This window comes from Musca autumnalis, unplaced genomic scaffold (assembly GCF_047663935.1).
Source record: "Musca autumnalis isolate F117 unplaced genomic scaffold, ASM4766393v1 scaffold_2, whole genome shotgun sequence".
In the NCBI taxonomy this organism is placed as follows: domain Eukaryota; kingdom Metazoa; phylum Arthropoda; class Insecta; order Diptera; family Muscidae; genus Musca; species Musca autumnalis.
Genome location: NW_027411755.1, coordinates 177,549,442 through 177,565,943, shown reverse-complemented (window position 1 = coordinate 177,565,943; position 16,502 = coordinate 177,549,442). Strand labels below are relative to the sequence as shown.

At 37.5% G+C, this 16,502-nt stretch overlaps 1 protein-coding gene across 1 annotated transcript in view; it reads left to right on the top strand.

Annotated features, from left to right (window-relative positions):
- The first annotated feature begins 231 nt into the window (after window positions 1-231).
- The window catches only part of LOC141394920 (thioester-containing protein 1 allele R1-like), a 39,704-nt gene continuing 23,433 nt past the window's right edge, over window positions 232-16,502 (top strand). Inside the window, exons 1-2 of the mRNA XM_073970080.1 lie at window positions 232-363; window positions 7,311-8,663. Coding sequence (XP_073826181.1) covers window positions 329-363; window positions 7,311-8,663 — 1,388 coding nt within the window. The 5' untranslated portion in view covers window positions 232-328. The remainder of the gene's footprint in view (window positions 364-7,310; window positions 8,664-16,502) is intronic.

Below are 16,502 nucleotides of genomic sequence, written 5' to 3'. Positions count from 1 at the left end.
GTTATTTACATGACGTATGCCAAAATATAGATGCGTACATACGAGTATGTAGGTACATAAATCTACATATCTATACGTACCACTGTTAATAGCATCATCATCATCTGATCTATTATTATCTAAAAGATACACATATATATAATTAAATCTATAGAAAAACTTTCTAACATACATATGTATTCTCTTTGATTTGAGAACATGTTGGGATAGACTCTTCGCTACAATGGATTCATTCACACATTGTCTATTAGCTACTCCAGCTGTTCTCAGTTGTTTATTGTGCTTAGTAGTATGCTGACGTGTCCGATATATGAATATCTAAGTGAAAATGCAAGAAAATATTGTTAAGAAAAATAATGAAGGGTATATATAAAAAATGAATTTTTTATGAAGAAAGTTTTTCTCAAACCAAGAGATTTTGAATACTACAGCGACATCAATGCCGTAATCGTGGCATTTTCAGAGATTATTTTGTTAAGTCCTTATAGACTTTTCATAGTGTGAAGAGATATCATATTAAATTTGTAATAAAACAAATAAAAAGAATCAGTCGACTTTGGACCTTAGCCTATGATTGTAAAAAATAACAATAACAGGAGTGGTATACCTAAATGTCCTACGACCAGATCCCTTATTTTAAAAATAAATAGAATTTTCGATGGTGGCAAAAGAAGTTTTGGAACAGATCAGCAGAAATTGTCATAGTTCTAAGATGGGCCTAATCGGTCCACTCCTATGGGTACCTGTCCCACAAAAGTTCAAAACTTTTCGCTAAAATGGTGCGCACTATAACTCTCGACCATATCGGTTATTGTCTTCGAGAGTTATAGTGTGCACCATTTTAGCGAAAAAATTTTCCGGCGAGGTACCCATTGAAGTGGATCTATAAGGCCCACCTTATAACATGATTTGACTTTGGGCAAAATATTACTTTGGACATCGTAATACTTCTACGATACATAGATCAGGTTAGAATATAGACTATATATGTATGTCAACTCCTTCGGATACCTCCCACACCAAATTTCGGAAAGTGCCGGTTTGGACCTAAACTCGAATTGTTTTGATATTTCTTGCTATAGGTTGTACTCAAGGCTCCTATTACGATGGTACAATTATTTTTCAGTGGCAAGTTTATACTTCTTGAGAAAATGACCTGAAAACTGTAAAAAAAACCCTACGGCCAGCATGTGTAGTGAACCGAATACTGCGTTGGTCCACATTTTGCATATAAAATATTCCCTAAAATGGTAAGCGCAATATCTCATAAACGGAGCTGCCGAATTGGTCCAAACTTTGTATCTCGAAATATTTTGTCCAAACTTTTGAGATTTCATACGCCCAAAATTCTGAAGACTCCTAAATACATATGTACGTGTTTTATTAGAAAAAGGTGTTTCAACCGCGTGTTTCGTTTATTTTTAGTTTTTTATCAGCTTATTAAAAAATAAAAAAACAAGTAAAAAAGTATTAGTCGACTTTGCCGACAGAGATATACCCTCAGCCTGTATGGACTGAAAAATCTTTTTTCCAAAAAAAAAAAAAAAACTTATGTATTTAGGGAATTTTCAAAATATTGAGCGTATAAACCGACAAAAATATGGATAGGATTACAGCTCGAAAATTTGCGGGGTTATCGATAGATAGGTTTTATCTATACTATCCTACGAAAAACATAATATTGCTGTAAACAGGGCCACTAGGAAAACCTTCGGTAAAAATGTGTAAAGGGTCCTCGAACAGACCCCTTAACCACACCAAAATTTTGAATATTTGTGTGGGTGGTACACCAAGTATTGGACAGATAGGTCCCAAATTTAAACATAAACTAAGTTTCGACAATATTAAGAGATTCAAAGTTTGGACCAAATCGGATGCTACGTCTACTAGATATCGTGCGTACCATTTTAGCGAATATTTTCGAACTTTTGTGGGGGAGGTCACGGAAGGAGCGGACCTATAAGCATCACCTTCGAATTTCATCTAATATTCGAAGAAATATTACTATATCTAAAGTATGAACGAACGCAGTATTCGAGCTCTCCAATCACTACATATGCCATAGGGTTTTTTTACAACTTTCGGTCTGTTTTCTCAAGAAGTATGGAGTTGCCCCTAAAAGAACTTTTACTGTCGTAATTTAGGCAGCGAATGCAATTAGTTCAACAAAAATCTAACTGATTTGAGAGCAGGTCTTAAAGTGAAGTTATCCACAATTTAGTGTGGGAGGTACCCGAAGGAGTAGATAAATATAGTCCATATTCGAATCTGATATGTTTTTGTCAAGAATTATGCACTTGCCCCTAAAAAAAAAACTTTTACCATCGCAATTTAGGCCGCGAATGCAAGTTGCTTCAACAAAAATCAAAGTGATTCGAGAGCATGTCTTAAATTGAACATATCCGAAATTTTGTGTGGGAGGTACCGGATGGAGTGGACAAATATAGTCCATATTTGAACCTGATCTATATCTGGTAGATATATTAGGATGTGTAAAGTATAGACCAATTCGGCCACTCCCTTCAATAGTTACCGTACGAAATATTTTTCCGAACAGTTTTGAACTTTTGTGGGGGAGGTACCTAAAGGAGTGGACCGATATGGCTTATCTTCAAACTTAAACTATGTTTGGACAAAATATTACTAAGATCAAATTTTGGACCGAATCGGCAGATCCATTCGAGAGTTATCTTGCGCTCCAACCACCTCACACGGTGCCATAGGGGTTTTTTGCAACTTTCGGGGTATTTTCTCAGGAAGTATGGACTTGCCCCTGTGAAACTTGTACCGTCGTATGGAAGGCAGTTAATACAAGTTGCTCAAACAAAAATTCGAGAGATGGTTCTAAACTGACCTTTTCCGAAATTTTGTGTGGGAGGTACCCGAAAGAGTGGGCCGATTGAGTCCATATTGAAACCTTATCTAAGTCTGCTCCACATTTCACGATGGGCAAAGCATGGACCAAATCGGTTACTCCCTTCAAGTGTTATCGTGCGCACAAATTGTCCGAACATTTTCGAACTTTTGTGGGGGAGGTACCGGAAGGAGTGGACCAATATAGCCCATCTTCGAACTTAAACAAAGTTTGGGCAAAATATTACGAAAGCCAAAATTTTAACCGAATCGGTTTATCCGTTCGAGAGTAATCGTGCGCTCCAGCCAGCCAGACAGACAGAAAGACGGACGGACATTGCTTAATCGACTCTAAATTGTCTGAAACACGTTTCGTCCAAACATACTTGGGATCTAAAACCATTATTTCGATGTGGTACATTTTGCCCGTATGAAAGTGTATATACCCTCGTTAGCATAAATGCTGAGGGTAAAAAAATAGAAAAAATTTGCATGGTGGGCTTGGATGCAATTTTCGTGATTTAATATTTAAAATCAATTTTTATCAATGACTAGCAGACCCTGGTCAGCATTGCTGAACCGACGTAATACGTTTTAAATGAATCTTTTTATGGACTTTATGCTTGACAATTCAAAAATAGGTATTTTCTACCTCACTTCTTCGGTTCATTGCCAAACCGAGGAGTATTAGAAATTTAAAAACAGATTTTGTCTGTAAACTTTCTTTTCTCCTACGGACTGTCGGATTTTTTCACACATTGATGCTGTTTAGGATTTTTTATAGTCCATGTCCCTTGTCTTTATCCTAAAGCGATCTAATTATGTGTTTTAGTTTTCCATGGCTGATGGATCGTTGAACCATTTAAGGAGATTTGAAAATATATCGTTTTTCTTGATCGGGGGCGCAACCACCGTTGTCTCGAAAATTAATTTGCAAGCCGATGCACTCATTAAGTTTAACTAAACTTGTACCTAGGGCACACACACCGAAATTAATAAAATATACATAACAACGGCAAACATTGAGCGTTTGATGTTAATTTCAGGGAAATCGCTTCAAAGGCTCCCTATTGCATTGTATAACGAACGGTAGGTTATAATACCTGCTAAAACAATGCAATATGAAGTTTTTAGTATTTATTTGAAAAGGTTTCGGTTAAATCTTTATAGTCTGTCTGATTTTTTTTGAACCTGTATGTTAGGCCGTTTTGGCGCTGGACGCCTCATTTGTTACATTATTCGGCTTGGATATAATTCTCAAGCTGTAGTTATTTCATTATTTATTTAGTTAGTTTATTGTCCGGTCTGATACAACAATTGTTAAACATTTTTAAAATCGAAAAATGAAGAAGTTTTTTAAATGTTTGAGATAAATTCCTAAATAAAACAACAAAATAATATTAATAAATTAAAATTTTTATGTTTAGGTAAAATAAATGTTTGACACTAATACAAAGGAAAAATTGTACTGACTGAATTGCTCGAATCCCACTACCAAATGGGACTCAATTTGTTTGTAATTAATCGTAATTTAATACAAAAATTTTCAAGAAAATCGAAGATTAAAATCATTGAGAAAAATCGATTTTAAATACAAAATCGCGAAAATTACATCCATGCCCACCGTGCAAAATCTTTTTCTGTTTTTTATTAGATAGCTGATAAAAACAAATGATTTTTCTATTTGGACCAATATTAGAAAAAACTTATGAGTATTTCTTTGCATATAGTTTTTACACAATTCGACTTTTTAAAGGCGCGATATCTCTGCAACCTTTAGTCAAAAAACCAGAAAAAATCCGAAATGTTTTGCTGATGAACAGCATCAACCCATCAAAAAATAAAGGAAATAAAATTAAAAATTTCAAAAAGTGTTTGATTTCACTCAGAATTCCCCAAATGTATATTTTTGATTAGTATTCAATTCCAAGCCGAAATAACGATGTCCGTCCGTCCTTCCGTATGCTCGCAATTATAAAGATAGAGCATTGTTCTTATACCCTCCACCGATATAGCCATGTCCGTCCGTCCGTCTGTCTATTGTAATCACTCTAGCGTCCACAATAATTGAGCTGGAACACAATAGTTTTGAACCAGAGTGTGCTATATCGGCCTACGTTTTGGTATAGCCCCCAAAATAAAGGTACCTCCCGATTTTCTGTATTTTGCGGATTTTAGCTACACTTTTGAACCAATTTGACATTTGAGGTTCTTAGTGGTAGCAGCACTTCTCCACCAAAAAAATTTTTATATAGGTCCGTACCTGCCGATTTTAGGCATTTTAAGAGTTTTAGCTACAATTTTTAACCGAATTAGCTGTAATGTGACATTTGAGGTTCTCTGTGGTCATGAAACGTCGACTCGAAAAAAGCTCACATACAACGGTACCTCCCGATTTTCGGTATTTTTAGGACTCAAGCTAAAATGTTTAACCGAACTGACAGTAATTTCACATTTGAGGTTCTCAGTGGTACCTACGGAGAGTCTAAGCGACATTGTTTGACGGAACTAATCGTAATTTTACAATGGAAGTTCCTTGCAGTTACAAAGCTTTTCCATCGAAAATTGTAAAGATAGGTCCACACTTTGATATAGCCCCCCGGAGATGGTACCTTTTATCTGACTGAACACATTTTTCGAATTAATTAGATAATTTAATCTGTGGTCGAAAAAGTTTTGCACCTAAAATTGCAAACAGAAAATGAAACTAATTATTGCATTTTTGTTAAAATTAGTTTATGGTGGAGGGTACAAGAAGTTCGCCCCGGTCGAACTTAAGGACTTCTTACTTGTTTGGTAGATAAGTTTATATTACTCCTAGGATGTTTGGTGTTGAAAGTTGACTATAAAGGTCCACGTTGTAATATAGCCCCCCAAAGAATGGCAGCTCCTTTTTTCGGTTTCAAAAATGGTTGACATTTGGCATTAAGCCGTTTTTGGGGCTACAAAACTTTCCCCCGAAATTTGTCATTGCAGGTCTATATTTTCATATAGCTCTCGTAGATCGGTAACTCTCGATGTTCGGCAATTCAAATGTTTTAGTCTCATTATCACAATGACTGTAAATAGGTATTAAGTCTTCTTCTCCCCAATATTTAGTTGTTATAGGTCCACGTCCTGATATATTCCCCATAGAACGGTACCTCCCGATGTTCTTCATTTTAAATGTTCTATCCTCATGATCACACCGAAAGGGCTGTAGTTCCGTATTCATTCTTCTTTGGGGCTACAAAACTTTCCCCCAGAAGTTTAGCAGTGCAGTTCAACGTTTTGATATAGCCCCACAGCCCCACAGTCTAAAACCATTATTTCGAAGAGGCACATTTTGACCGTATGAAAGTGTATATACTAGGCCGGGGCGATTTGAAAACCTTAATGGGCCCTTCGCGTTTCTTATTCCTGGGATTGAACTGAGCAAAAACGTCTACTAGACCATAGGTCTATCGTGAAAATCGAGCCTCCCGATTTTTACTTTAAGTTTTTTATCCACGTTTTTTGGACATTTTGGCATATAACAACCAAAACATTGAGATTTTCGATCAAACACACGGGCAACAATTGTAGCCAAGACAGTAGTTAAGAACTCTCTAATACATCGCAAAAGCATTGGAACGCTCCTTCAGGCGGTTTTGGCCTTGAGAATGTGCAAACTTTTCGAAAAATGTCGATAAATGGCACTGTGCTACAAAAGTTGACCAGAAAAATATTTAAGCGTTCTGATGCAAAATTATATATATAGGCTCGATTTTCACGATAGACCTATGGTCTAGTAGACTTTTTTGCTCAGTTCAATCCCAGGAATAAGAAACGCGAAGGGCCCATTAAGGTTTTTTTCCTTCCATACAAATCGCTCCGTCCTAGTATATACCCTTTCTAGCCTAAAGGCTGAGGGTATAAAAAAATATTTTCAAATCACACAAGCTAAGGATATATCTCTGCTGGCAAATCCGACGGATAATTTTTACTTGTTTGACATTGATTTTTAATACATCATTAAGTGGTATTATTAATTGATATGTATGTGTATAAATGGTTTTAGTAACGGAAGGATACTTAAGCATACTTGATCATGCTCAAAATTTGTGACGATTCTCATGTAGAGATAAATACACAGTCTCTAAAGTTTTAAGATGATATGCCAATATTTACTATTTTTGTCTCACTGTGCATCGTTAAGACATTCTTTTATTACTAGATCTGACTTTGTATATATAAAGTTGTTCAAATCTGGCCACTACCATATTTTACGCAGAAATCGGAGCCTATAGACATATAATATTATTTAATGTTGTCACACAAAATTTAAAAATTTCGACAGAACAACCACATAAATTCTGCATTCACCGGTCGCAATTGCCACGCCTATTAACAGAAGATATAGTTGATAATTGAGTAGAAGCGGGAGGTAACCCAATATATATGAAAGTATTTAACGATAATTTGTATATTTCTTTCAGCTTTTACACCATTGTTGCTCCAGGTTCAATTCAACCGGATACTGATTACACAGTAACAGTCACATTGCACCAAAACTCCGGACCAGTGACCATTCAATTGGCTATAACGGGTATATCATATAACCAAAGTGAAACCATAGAAATACAACCATTATCTTCGGCAATTGTAAACTTCAAAATTCCCCCTCAGCTGAAGGACGATCAATACATACTTCATGCCGAAGGGACAAAGGGTTTGATTTTTAAGGAATCAGCAAAGCTATTTTATAAATGTGCACACCCCTGCGTACATTTGCAAATGGACAAAGCCACCTATAAACCTGGAGATACAGTACAGTATCGAATCATAGCCTTGGACAGAAAACTAAAGCCAGCCAAACTGTTCGAACCACTAAACTTGATCATACAAGATAGGGAGAATCATAAACTTCGGGAAGTAAAGAACATACCATTCCACAATGGTGTTCATCATGGACGATTTCAATTGTCCCACCAGACAAGGTATGGACAATGGATAATTTCCATTACCGAAGGCCATGGAAATAAAGTCAAAACCCAAAAACCGTTTCGAGTAGCAAAATATAACCCACCAGAATTTACCATTGAAATCGAAAGTGATGAAGAGGTGCCTATCTTGGACAGGATAACGAATCTAACAATTTACTCCAAATATCCCAATGGTGATTTTGTAAAAGGCATTGTGAAACTTAATGCAAAACTAATGGATGATGACAAAGTCCTGTCTAGCGCAGAAAAAATCATGGAAACTGATGGTATACTAAGTTTGGAATTCAATTTTATGGAAGAACTTGATTTTGAACAATACTACAAAGAAGTCAATTGTTTGCAAATAAATTTCAATATCAATATTACGGATTCATTTTCGGGTATGCAAGGAAACACTTCAACCAAAGCGTACTTCATTATGCAACGCTACACGTTAACCTTACTTGATATGCCACAAGAATATGAAGTTAATGAAACATTCGAGGTGAGCGCTGTGGTCAAACACATAACTGGCCGGCCAATAACGAACGTTAAATCACCAATGAAATTAATTTTAATTGAGGATTGTAAAAATCCCCAAGGAACTGAAGTTGTCGCGGAAAGTGAAATTAATTCGCATGGGGTGGCTGTTTTTAAATTGCACTTAACACAGAATATAGAATATAACTTCGTTAAACTGTTGTTCGAAGAGCAAATAAGTAAACATCATATTATACTGCGTCCTAAAGGGAGGGAAGAATACCAAGACGCTTCGGATCTAAGCAGTTCAGAAGAAGAAGTGGAAGAGGAGGAAGAGGTAGTAGATGGTTCTGTTTCAAACCCAGTAGTATCCATCGCTTGGAATGAGTAAGTAATGTTACGAAGGTAACCCCGTTTGATTTAAGTTAATTTAGACGAATTTTTATTAATCTACAAGCAGAAAAATATACGTTAGAAATATGTTTGGATCCAAACAAATATTTGTTTGGGACTGGTCGCTAAAAAAAAAGTTTGGATCCAAACATAATTTGTTTGTGTCCAAACAAATACATGTAGGCAAAATTTTGTAACATATCTCAATTTTATTTGTTTGAGTACCAACATATTTTTTATGTTAGAACATATTTTGTATGGGTGGAGAGAGGATTTTTGTCAAAGAGAGTAACAACAGGGCTCTCGCGGCTGCGTTATGCTGTTTTATAATGAAACACGTGTGTTTCGTGCTTTGTTGTTGTTAAACAACGTAGCAAGCGACGAGGAAAAAAAGAAATGGTATTAATTATGTTGTTGTAATTACCAATATTAAATGCGATTTCTTCCTTGTCCAATAAAATATTTCCATTCACCTTTTTCAATCAATTATAAAATTTTTAAATTATAAAATGTATTGGGCATTTAATTTACTAAAAAAGCACCATATCTTCAAGAAAACACAAAACACTGATCTATTCACTCACTTTACCGTCTTTACTCAACGATTGTATTTAGAAAACTGAAAAAAGAACAACATAATTAATACCATTTCTTTCTTTCCTCTTCGCTAGCTACGTTGGTTAACAACAACAAAGCACGACACACACGTGTTTCGTTATAAAACAGCATAAAGCAGCCGCGAGAGTCCTGTTGTTACTCTCTTTGACAAAAATCTTCTCTCCAACCATAAAAAGTATGTTCTGACATAAAAAATATGTTGGTACCCAAACAAATAAAATTGAGATATGTTACAAAATGTTGCAAACATATATTTGTTTGGACACAAACCAGTCCCAAACAAATATTTGTTTGTATCCAAACGTATTTCTAACATATATTTTTCTGCGTGTGTTTGCTGCTGTATTTTCCCAATCTGGGATATGTATGTAGATTTCTGATGTCTCGTTTCACTTGTTCGCTCCAACGAATTTTTGGCCTTCCAGATCTGCTTGAACCGCCATGCGGTCCTTATTTAGACGCCTTTTTAGCGGGTTCGTCATCACTCATTCTTATGACATGGCCTAGCCAACGCAATCGCTGTATCTCTATTCGTTCATCTATATTGATGACGTTGTATAGTTGATACAGCTCGTTGTTCATACGACGTCGACATTCGCCGTCAACGCAGATTGGTCCGTAGATCTTTCGAAGAATTTTTCTCTCGAACACATCAAGCACTGCCTTATCTGCTTGCGCAAGTACCCATGCTTCGGAGCCATACATTAGCACGGACAGTATCAGTGTTTTGTAAAGTGTTACTTTTGTTTGACGAGATGTGGCTTTATTCCTAAACTGCTTGCTCAGCCCGAAGTATCATCTGTTGGTCAACACTATTCTTCTTAGTATTTCACAACTGATATTGTTTTTTGTGATTATGGCGGTGCCGATGTAGACGAAGTCCTCTACTACCTGAAAATTGTACGTATCGGGTGTTTTTTAGTGGTATAGAACTTCGAATTGAAATAAAACACAAGAAAATCGTTTTAATGTCCATCATTTTGGCTTTATTGGAAGGATAATTTTATGCCATTAATGTTTAGATATGATTTCGGGCATATGGCCGCCGCGGCTGGCTCGAATAAAGCCAATTCTAGAGGTCCAATTTTCAACCACTTTTTCGAGCATATGGGGCCGTATGTCGGCAATAACGCCACGAATGTTGGCTTCCAATTCCCCTAACGTTTCTGGTTTGTTGGCGTAGACGAGCGACTTCACATATCCCCAAAGAAAATAATCCAATGGTGTCAAATTACACGATCTTGGTGGCCAATTGACAGGTCCATTCCGCGAAATTATGCGCTCATCGAATGTTTCCTTCAATAAATCGATTGTGACGTGCGCTGTGTGGCATGTAGCGCCGTCTTGTTGGAACCACAACTCATCCACATTCATGACATCCAATTCAGGAACAAAATAGTCGGTTATCATGGCTCCATACCGGTCTCCATTAACGGTAACTGCCTCTCCATCATTATTTCGGAAGAAGTATGGCCCAATGACTCCACCAGCCCATAGAGCACACCAAACAGTCAGTTTTTGTGGATGTAATGGTGTCTCAAGGGTCTTATGTGGATTCTCTTCACTCCAAATGCGGCAATTTTGCTTGTTGACGTAGCCATTCAACCAAAAGTGAGCCTCATCACTGAACAAAACTTTTGCGATGAAAATCAGCATCGAGATCAATCTCATTTTCGGCCCATACACCAAAATCACGACGCATTGCATGGTCTCGCGGCTTTAATTCTTGCACAAGCTGGATCTTGTAAGGTCGCAAGCCAAGATCTTTGCGCAAAATCTTCCATAAAGTTGATGGACAAAGCTCCAATTGCTGTGCACGGTGGCGAATCGATTCATTCGGGTCCTCTTCAACACTTTGCTCTACAGCGGCAATTGTTTCTTCGGTGCGCACGGTTTGACGTCTCTGCGGATGCGTATTATCATATAGAGTAAACGTTGTGCGAAAACGATCCATGATTAATCATATTAATTGCTCCGATGGACGATTATGTCGACCATAAAATGGACGGAGCTTGCGGTAAACTTCGCGAACTGAACCATTATTTTCGAAATAAATTTGCTCTATTTGCAAGCGTTGTTCTTTTGTCAACCTGTTCATGATGAAATGGCAAACCAAACTGAACATAAATGACATTAGAGTTGCCAGATTTGACCACACAATGCCAGTTTTATCTCTATTCGAAAAACAAACCTGTAAAAAAAACACCCGTTACCAACATTCACAGATGGTGCGAGATCTGTGGACATATTACGCGTCGATACCATCAACTTGGTTTTAACGCCGTTTACTGCCAGACCCACCTTAGCCAGATTCTACTTCGACCTTCATAATGGTATCGGTTACTTCTTTTACTGATCGTCCCATGATGTCTATATCATCAGAAGAAGCAAGTAACATGTGGCTATTGGTGTATAGTGTCCCACTTCTTTTGACCTTTGCGTCTCGTATGACCTTTTCCAACGGGATGATGAAGAGATCACACGACAGGCCGTCTCCTTGTCTGAAACCTCTTTTGGTAATAAACTCTTCGGTGAGGTTTTTTATACCCTCCACCATATTATGGAGGGTATATTTAAATTTTTCATTCCGTTTGTAACACATCGAAATATTCGTCGAAGACCCTATAAAGTATATATATTATTGATCAGCTTAAAACTCTATGTCGATTTAACCATGTCCGTCTCTCCGTCCGTTCGTCCTTCCGTTTGTCTGTCTGTTGAAATCAATATACAGCTCGCAATTTTAAAGATAGAGAGTCAATATTTGGTACAGAAGTTTTTATTACTTACAGGATGGTTGGTATTGAAAATGGGCTATATCGGTCCACGTTTTGATATAGCCCCCTTAAAACGGTACCTCCCGATTTTCGTTATGCCGGGCATACACTATGGGCATGCAGGACAGCATTTGTAATAGTATTAGTAAATTTTGAAGTTTTTGTCAATGTATTTGGGAGTAGTTTTGGCAGGATTGAAATCAAAATAGTTTTGATTTTGTAAATGAACCCCTTTCAATCCGATGAATTTTGTTTATTTTCCAAGTAACCAACAAATAATTTTTGAAAACAACAAATATTATTTGTGAGGAAATTAAAAATTTGGAAAACTTCAACCCAAAATCGAGTTCTGGAGGAAATTTCATAATTTTTGCAATATGGATTGAAGGAATGCCACACACTATTCAATCACACACTTACACAAGGGTTCATCGGTTGCTGTCCTGCATGCCCATAGTGTATGCCCGGCATTATTTTGAAGGTACTAGCTTCATTATCACACCGAAATGGCTGAAATTTGGCACTTAGTCTTCTTTAAGGGTCACGGTGCTCTTGAAACAATTTTAAATGGAAGGTGCTTACACCTCGGAAATTTTTGCGGATTCTGAAACTACAATGTTTATAGATGAGAACAATCAAAAAACAAAAAAAATCGCTGGAGCGCTTTTTAAATAAATCGCGATTTAAGTTGACATTTTTAGGGGTTGTTTAGGTTTTCGCGATTTTGCTTAGAAACCACATCTCCTATCAAAATGCGACTAAAACAAATGTTGTAGATATGAAAATTCTCTAAAAGATTGACCTTTCTGATATTCTCGTGGGTTTACCGTTTTTGAGATATAGAAGTTCAAATTGGGACAATTCAAATTCAATTCAATTCTGTATCGCCCCCTTATAAAACAATGTCATGACTGCAAATTGCCAACTTAAACTTATATATCTAAAAAAATCTTACAACTAAGGATAAGTTACTTAAGCCAGTCTTGTAGAGAATTTTCACAGCTTTAAGATTTTCTCAGGTCACATGTCGATACGACTTACCGTATTCAAGCAAATTCGCGAAACCCTAACAAAAAAAAAAACTAAAAATGTAAACTGAGCTTCCTTATCTCAAAAATGGTACACGCTGGGAACAAATCATAAACGTCAATCCTCTAGAGAATTTCGACAGCTACAACATTTTCTTTAGCTCCATTTCGATTGGACTTGCGGTTTTCAAGCAAAATCGTAAAAACCTAAAAAACACGTAAAAATGTGAATTTTGATCGCGATTTATTTAAAAATCCCTACAGCGATTTTTTCTTGTTTTTGGATTTTTCTCATCTATGAACACTGCTGATTCAGAATTCACAAAAACTTTCCCTGTGTAAGCGGTTATCATCAAAAGTTAGTTAAGGCGCACCCTACATGACATTGTTTTATAAGGGGGCGAAACAGTCAGTACATTATCCCAAGTTGAACTTCTATATCTCAAAAATGGTAAAAACTACGAAAATACCAAAAAGGTCGCTCTTGTAGAGAATTTTCATAGCTACAATATTTGTTTTAGTTCCATTTTGATAGGAAATGCGGTTTCTAAGCAAAATCGCGAAAACCTAAACAACCCCTAAAAATGTCAACTTGAATCGCGATTTATTTAAAAAGCGCTCCGGCGATTTTTTTTGTTTTTTGATTGTTCTCATCTATGAACATTGTAGTTTCAGAATCCGCAAAAACTTCCGAGGTGTAAGCACCTTCCATTTAAAATTGTTTCAAGAGCACCGTGGGGTATAAAACTTTCCCCCAGAATTTTGTCGGTACCGGTCCACGTTTTCATATAGCCCCCATAGAACAGTACCTCCCGATTTTCGATATTTTGAAGGTTTTAGTTTCATTATCACACCGATATGGCTGAAATTTGGTACTTAGTTGGTTAGTATTGAAAATGGGCTATATCGGTCCACGTTTTGATATAGTCCCCATAGAACGGTACCACCCGATTTTCGGTATTTTGAAGGTACTAGCTTCATTATCACACCGAAATGACTGAAATTTGGTACTTAGTCTTCTTTAAGGGTATAAAACTTTCCCCCAGAATTTTGTCGGTACCGGTCCACGTCTTCATATAGCCCCCATAGAACGGTACCTCCCGATATTCGGTATTTTGAAGGTTTTAGTTTCATTATCACACCGATATGGCTGAAATTTGGTACTTAGTCTAAGTTGTGGGTATAAAACCTTCCCCCTGAATTTTATCGATATGGGTCCATGCCTTCATATAGCCCCCATAGAACGGTAACTCCCGATTTTCGGTATTTTGAACGTTGTTTCCTCAATATTCCACCGAAATGGCTGAAGTTTGGTATATAGCCTTTGTTGGGGGTATACAACTTCCCCCTATAAATTTGTCGGTATAGGTCCACGCCTTCTTATAGTCCCCATACAACGGTACCTCCCGATTTTCGGTATTTTGAAGGTTGTGGCCTCAATTTTCCTCCGAAATGGCTGAAATTTGGTATGTAGACATCGTTTGGGGGTTCTCAACTTTCCTCTTTAGATTTGTCGGTATAGGTCCACGCCTTCATATAGTCCCCATACAACGGTACCTCCCGATTTTCGGTATTTTGAACGTTGTGGCCTCAATATTCCACCGAAATGGCTGAAGTTTGGTATATGGCCTTTGTTGGGGGTATACAACTTCCTCCTATAAATTTGTCGGTATAGGTCCACGCCTTCATATAGTCCCCATACAAAGGTACCTCCCGATTTTCGGTATTTTGAAGATTGTGGCCACAATTTTCCTCCGAAATGGCTGAAATTTGGTATTTAGACTTGGTTGGGGATACTTAAACTTCCCCTTTAAATTTGCCGGTATGGGTCCACGCCTTCATATAGCCCCCATGGAAAGGTACCTCCCGATGTTCGGTATTTTGAAGATTGCGGCTTCAATATTCCACCAAAATGGCTGAAATTTTCTTTGAGTTTATAAAACTTTCCGGCAGATATTTGTCCGCATAGATCGACGTTTTGAAATACCCCCGATAAAACGGTGCCTCACATTGTTTTGCCGAAATTGCTGAAATTTTGTATTAAGTTGTCTTCATACACGAATTGAAACTATTTTTTCCATTTTACTTCAATACAACTCGTGGTGGAGGGTATAACAAGTTCGGCCCGGCCGAACGTAACGCCATTCTTACTTGTTTCTATTTTAACTGAGAACCGAGTCTCAGTTAATGTCATTTTACAAAGCCGAGTGAGCTTTGCGGAAATACCAAAATCAGACATGGCTTGGAACACCTTTGAACGTATAGGGCTGTCGAATGCTGCTTTATAATCGACAAAAAGATGGAAGATGTCGACCTGCATTTCTTGGATGCTTTTCAGGATTTGCTTCAAGCTAAATATCTGGTCAATGGTGGATTTGCTCGGCCTAAAGACGCACTGATAGGAACCAATTATTTCATTGACCATAGGCTTTAGTCGCTCACACAATATGCCAGATACTATCTTATATGCAATAGGGAGCAGACTTATGCCCCTGTAATTGGAGCACACAATCTTATCTACCTTCTTGTGTACTGGACATAGTATGCTCACGTTCCAATCGTCGGGTACGCGTTCTTCCTGCCAGATGGTGCTAACTAGCTGATGCATACACCTTATCAGCGTGTCGCCTCCGGATTTGAACAGCTCGGTTGGTATGCCATCGTCTCCTGCAGCCTTATTATTCTTCAGCCGGTTTATTGCTGTCTTTACCTCATCTTCTGCGATTAGATCTGTGATATCTTCGTTGTCTTCTTTAATATTGGAAACCAGCAGTTTGGAAAAAATTTCTTTCCATATCCCGAGCACACTATCTGTGTCAGTTACCAAATTAGCTTGCTGGTCTCTGCAGGAGGATGTGCAATCATCAAAGCCTTCAGTTTGATGCTTTTTCGGAATTTATTCTGGCTCCTGAACATCTCGATTTTTTCGCATTCCCGCTTTTCCATCTCTCTTTTTTTCTGCGGAAAAGACGTAAGAATTCCAATCACTACTTTTCTATGTTTGCTTTGATCTTGTTATTGTTCTCTTATTTATTTTTGCAACAACAACTGTATGAAGTTCACTGCAATTATCCATTAGTCCAGTTTCTCTTCTCTCTTTTTCTTCCGATACCTCTCTCGAGCGCTAAGCGTTGCTACTGATTGTAGAGCAGCCCTATATGCCGCATTTGTTTCTTCGGTAGCAGCGCGACACTCCTGATGATACCATGGATTCCTTGGTGGAGGTCTCTGGTATCCAAGTATGGATTTTGCGACTGTTTGCATTGAGTGGGTAATACTTTGCCATTGTGCTGATATGTTATTGGGACGAGGAGTGCTTTGATTAAGCAGTTGGGTCAGTTGAGTGGAATATGCTTTAGCTATCTGTTGTGTTTGCAGCTTACCGATGTCCAACTTCCGTGCTGTGTCTG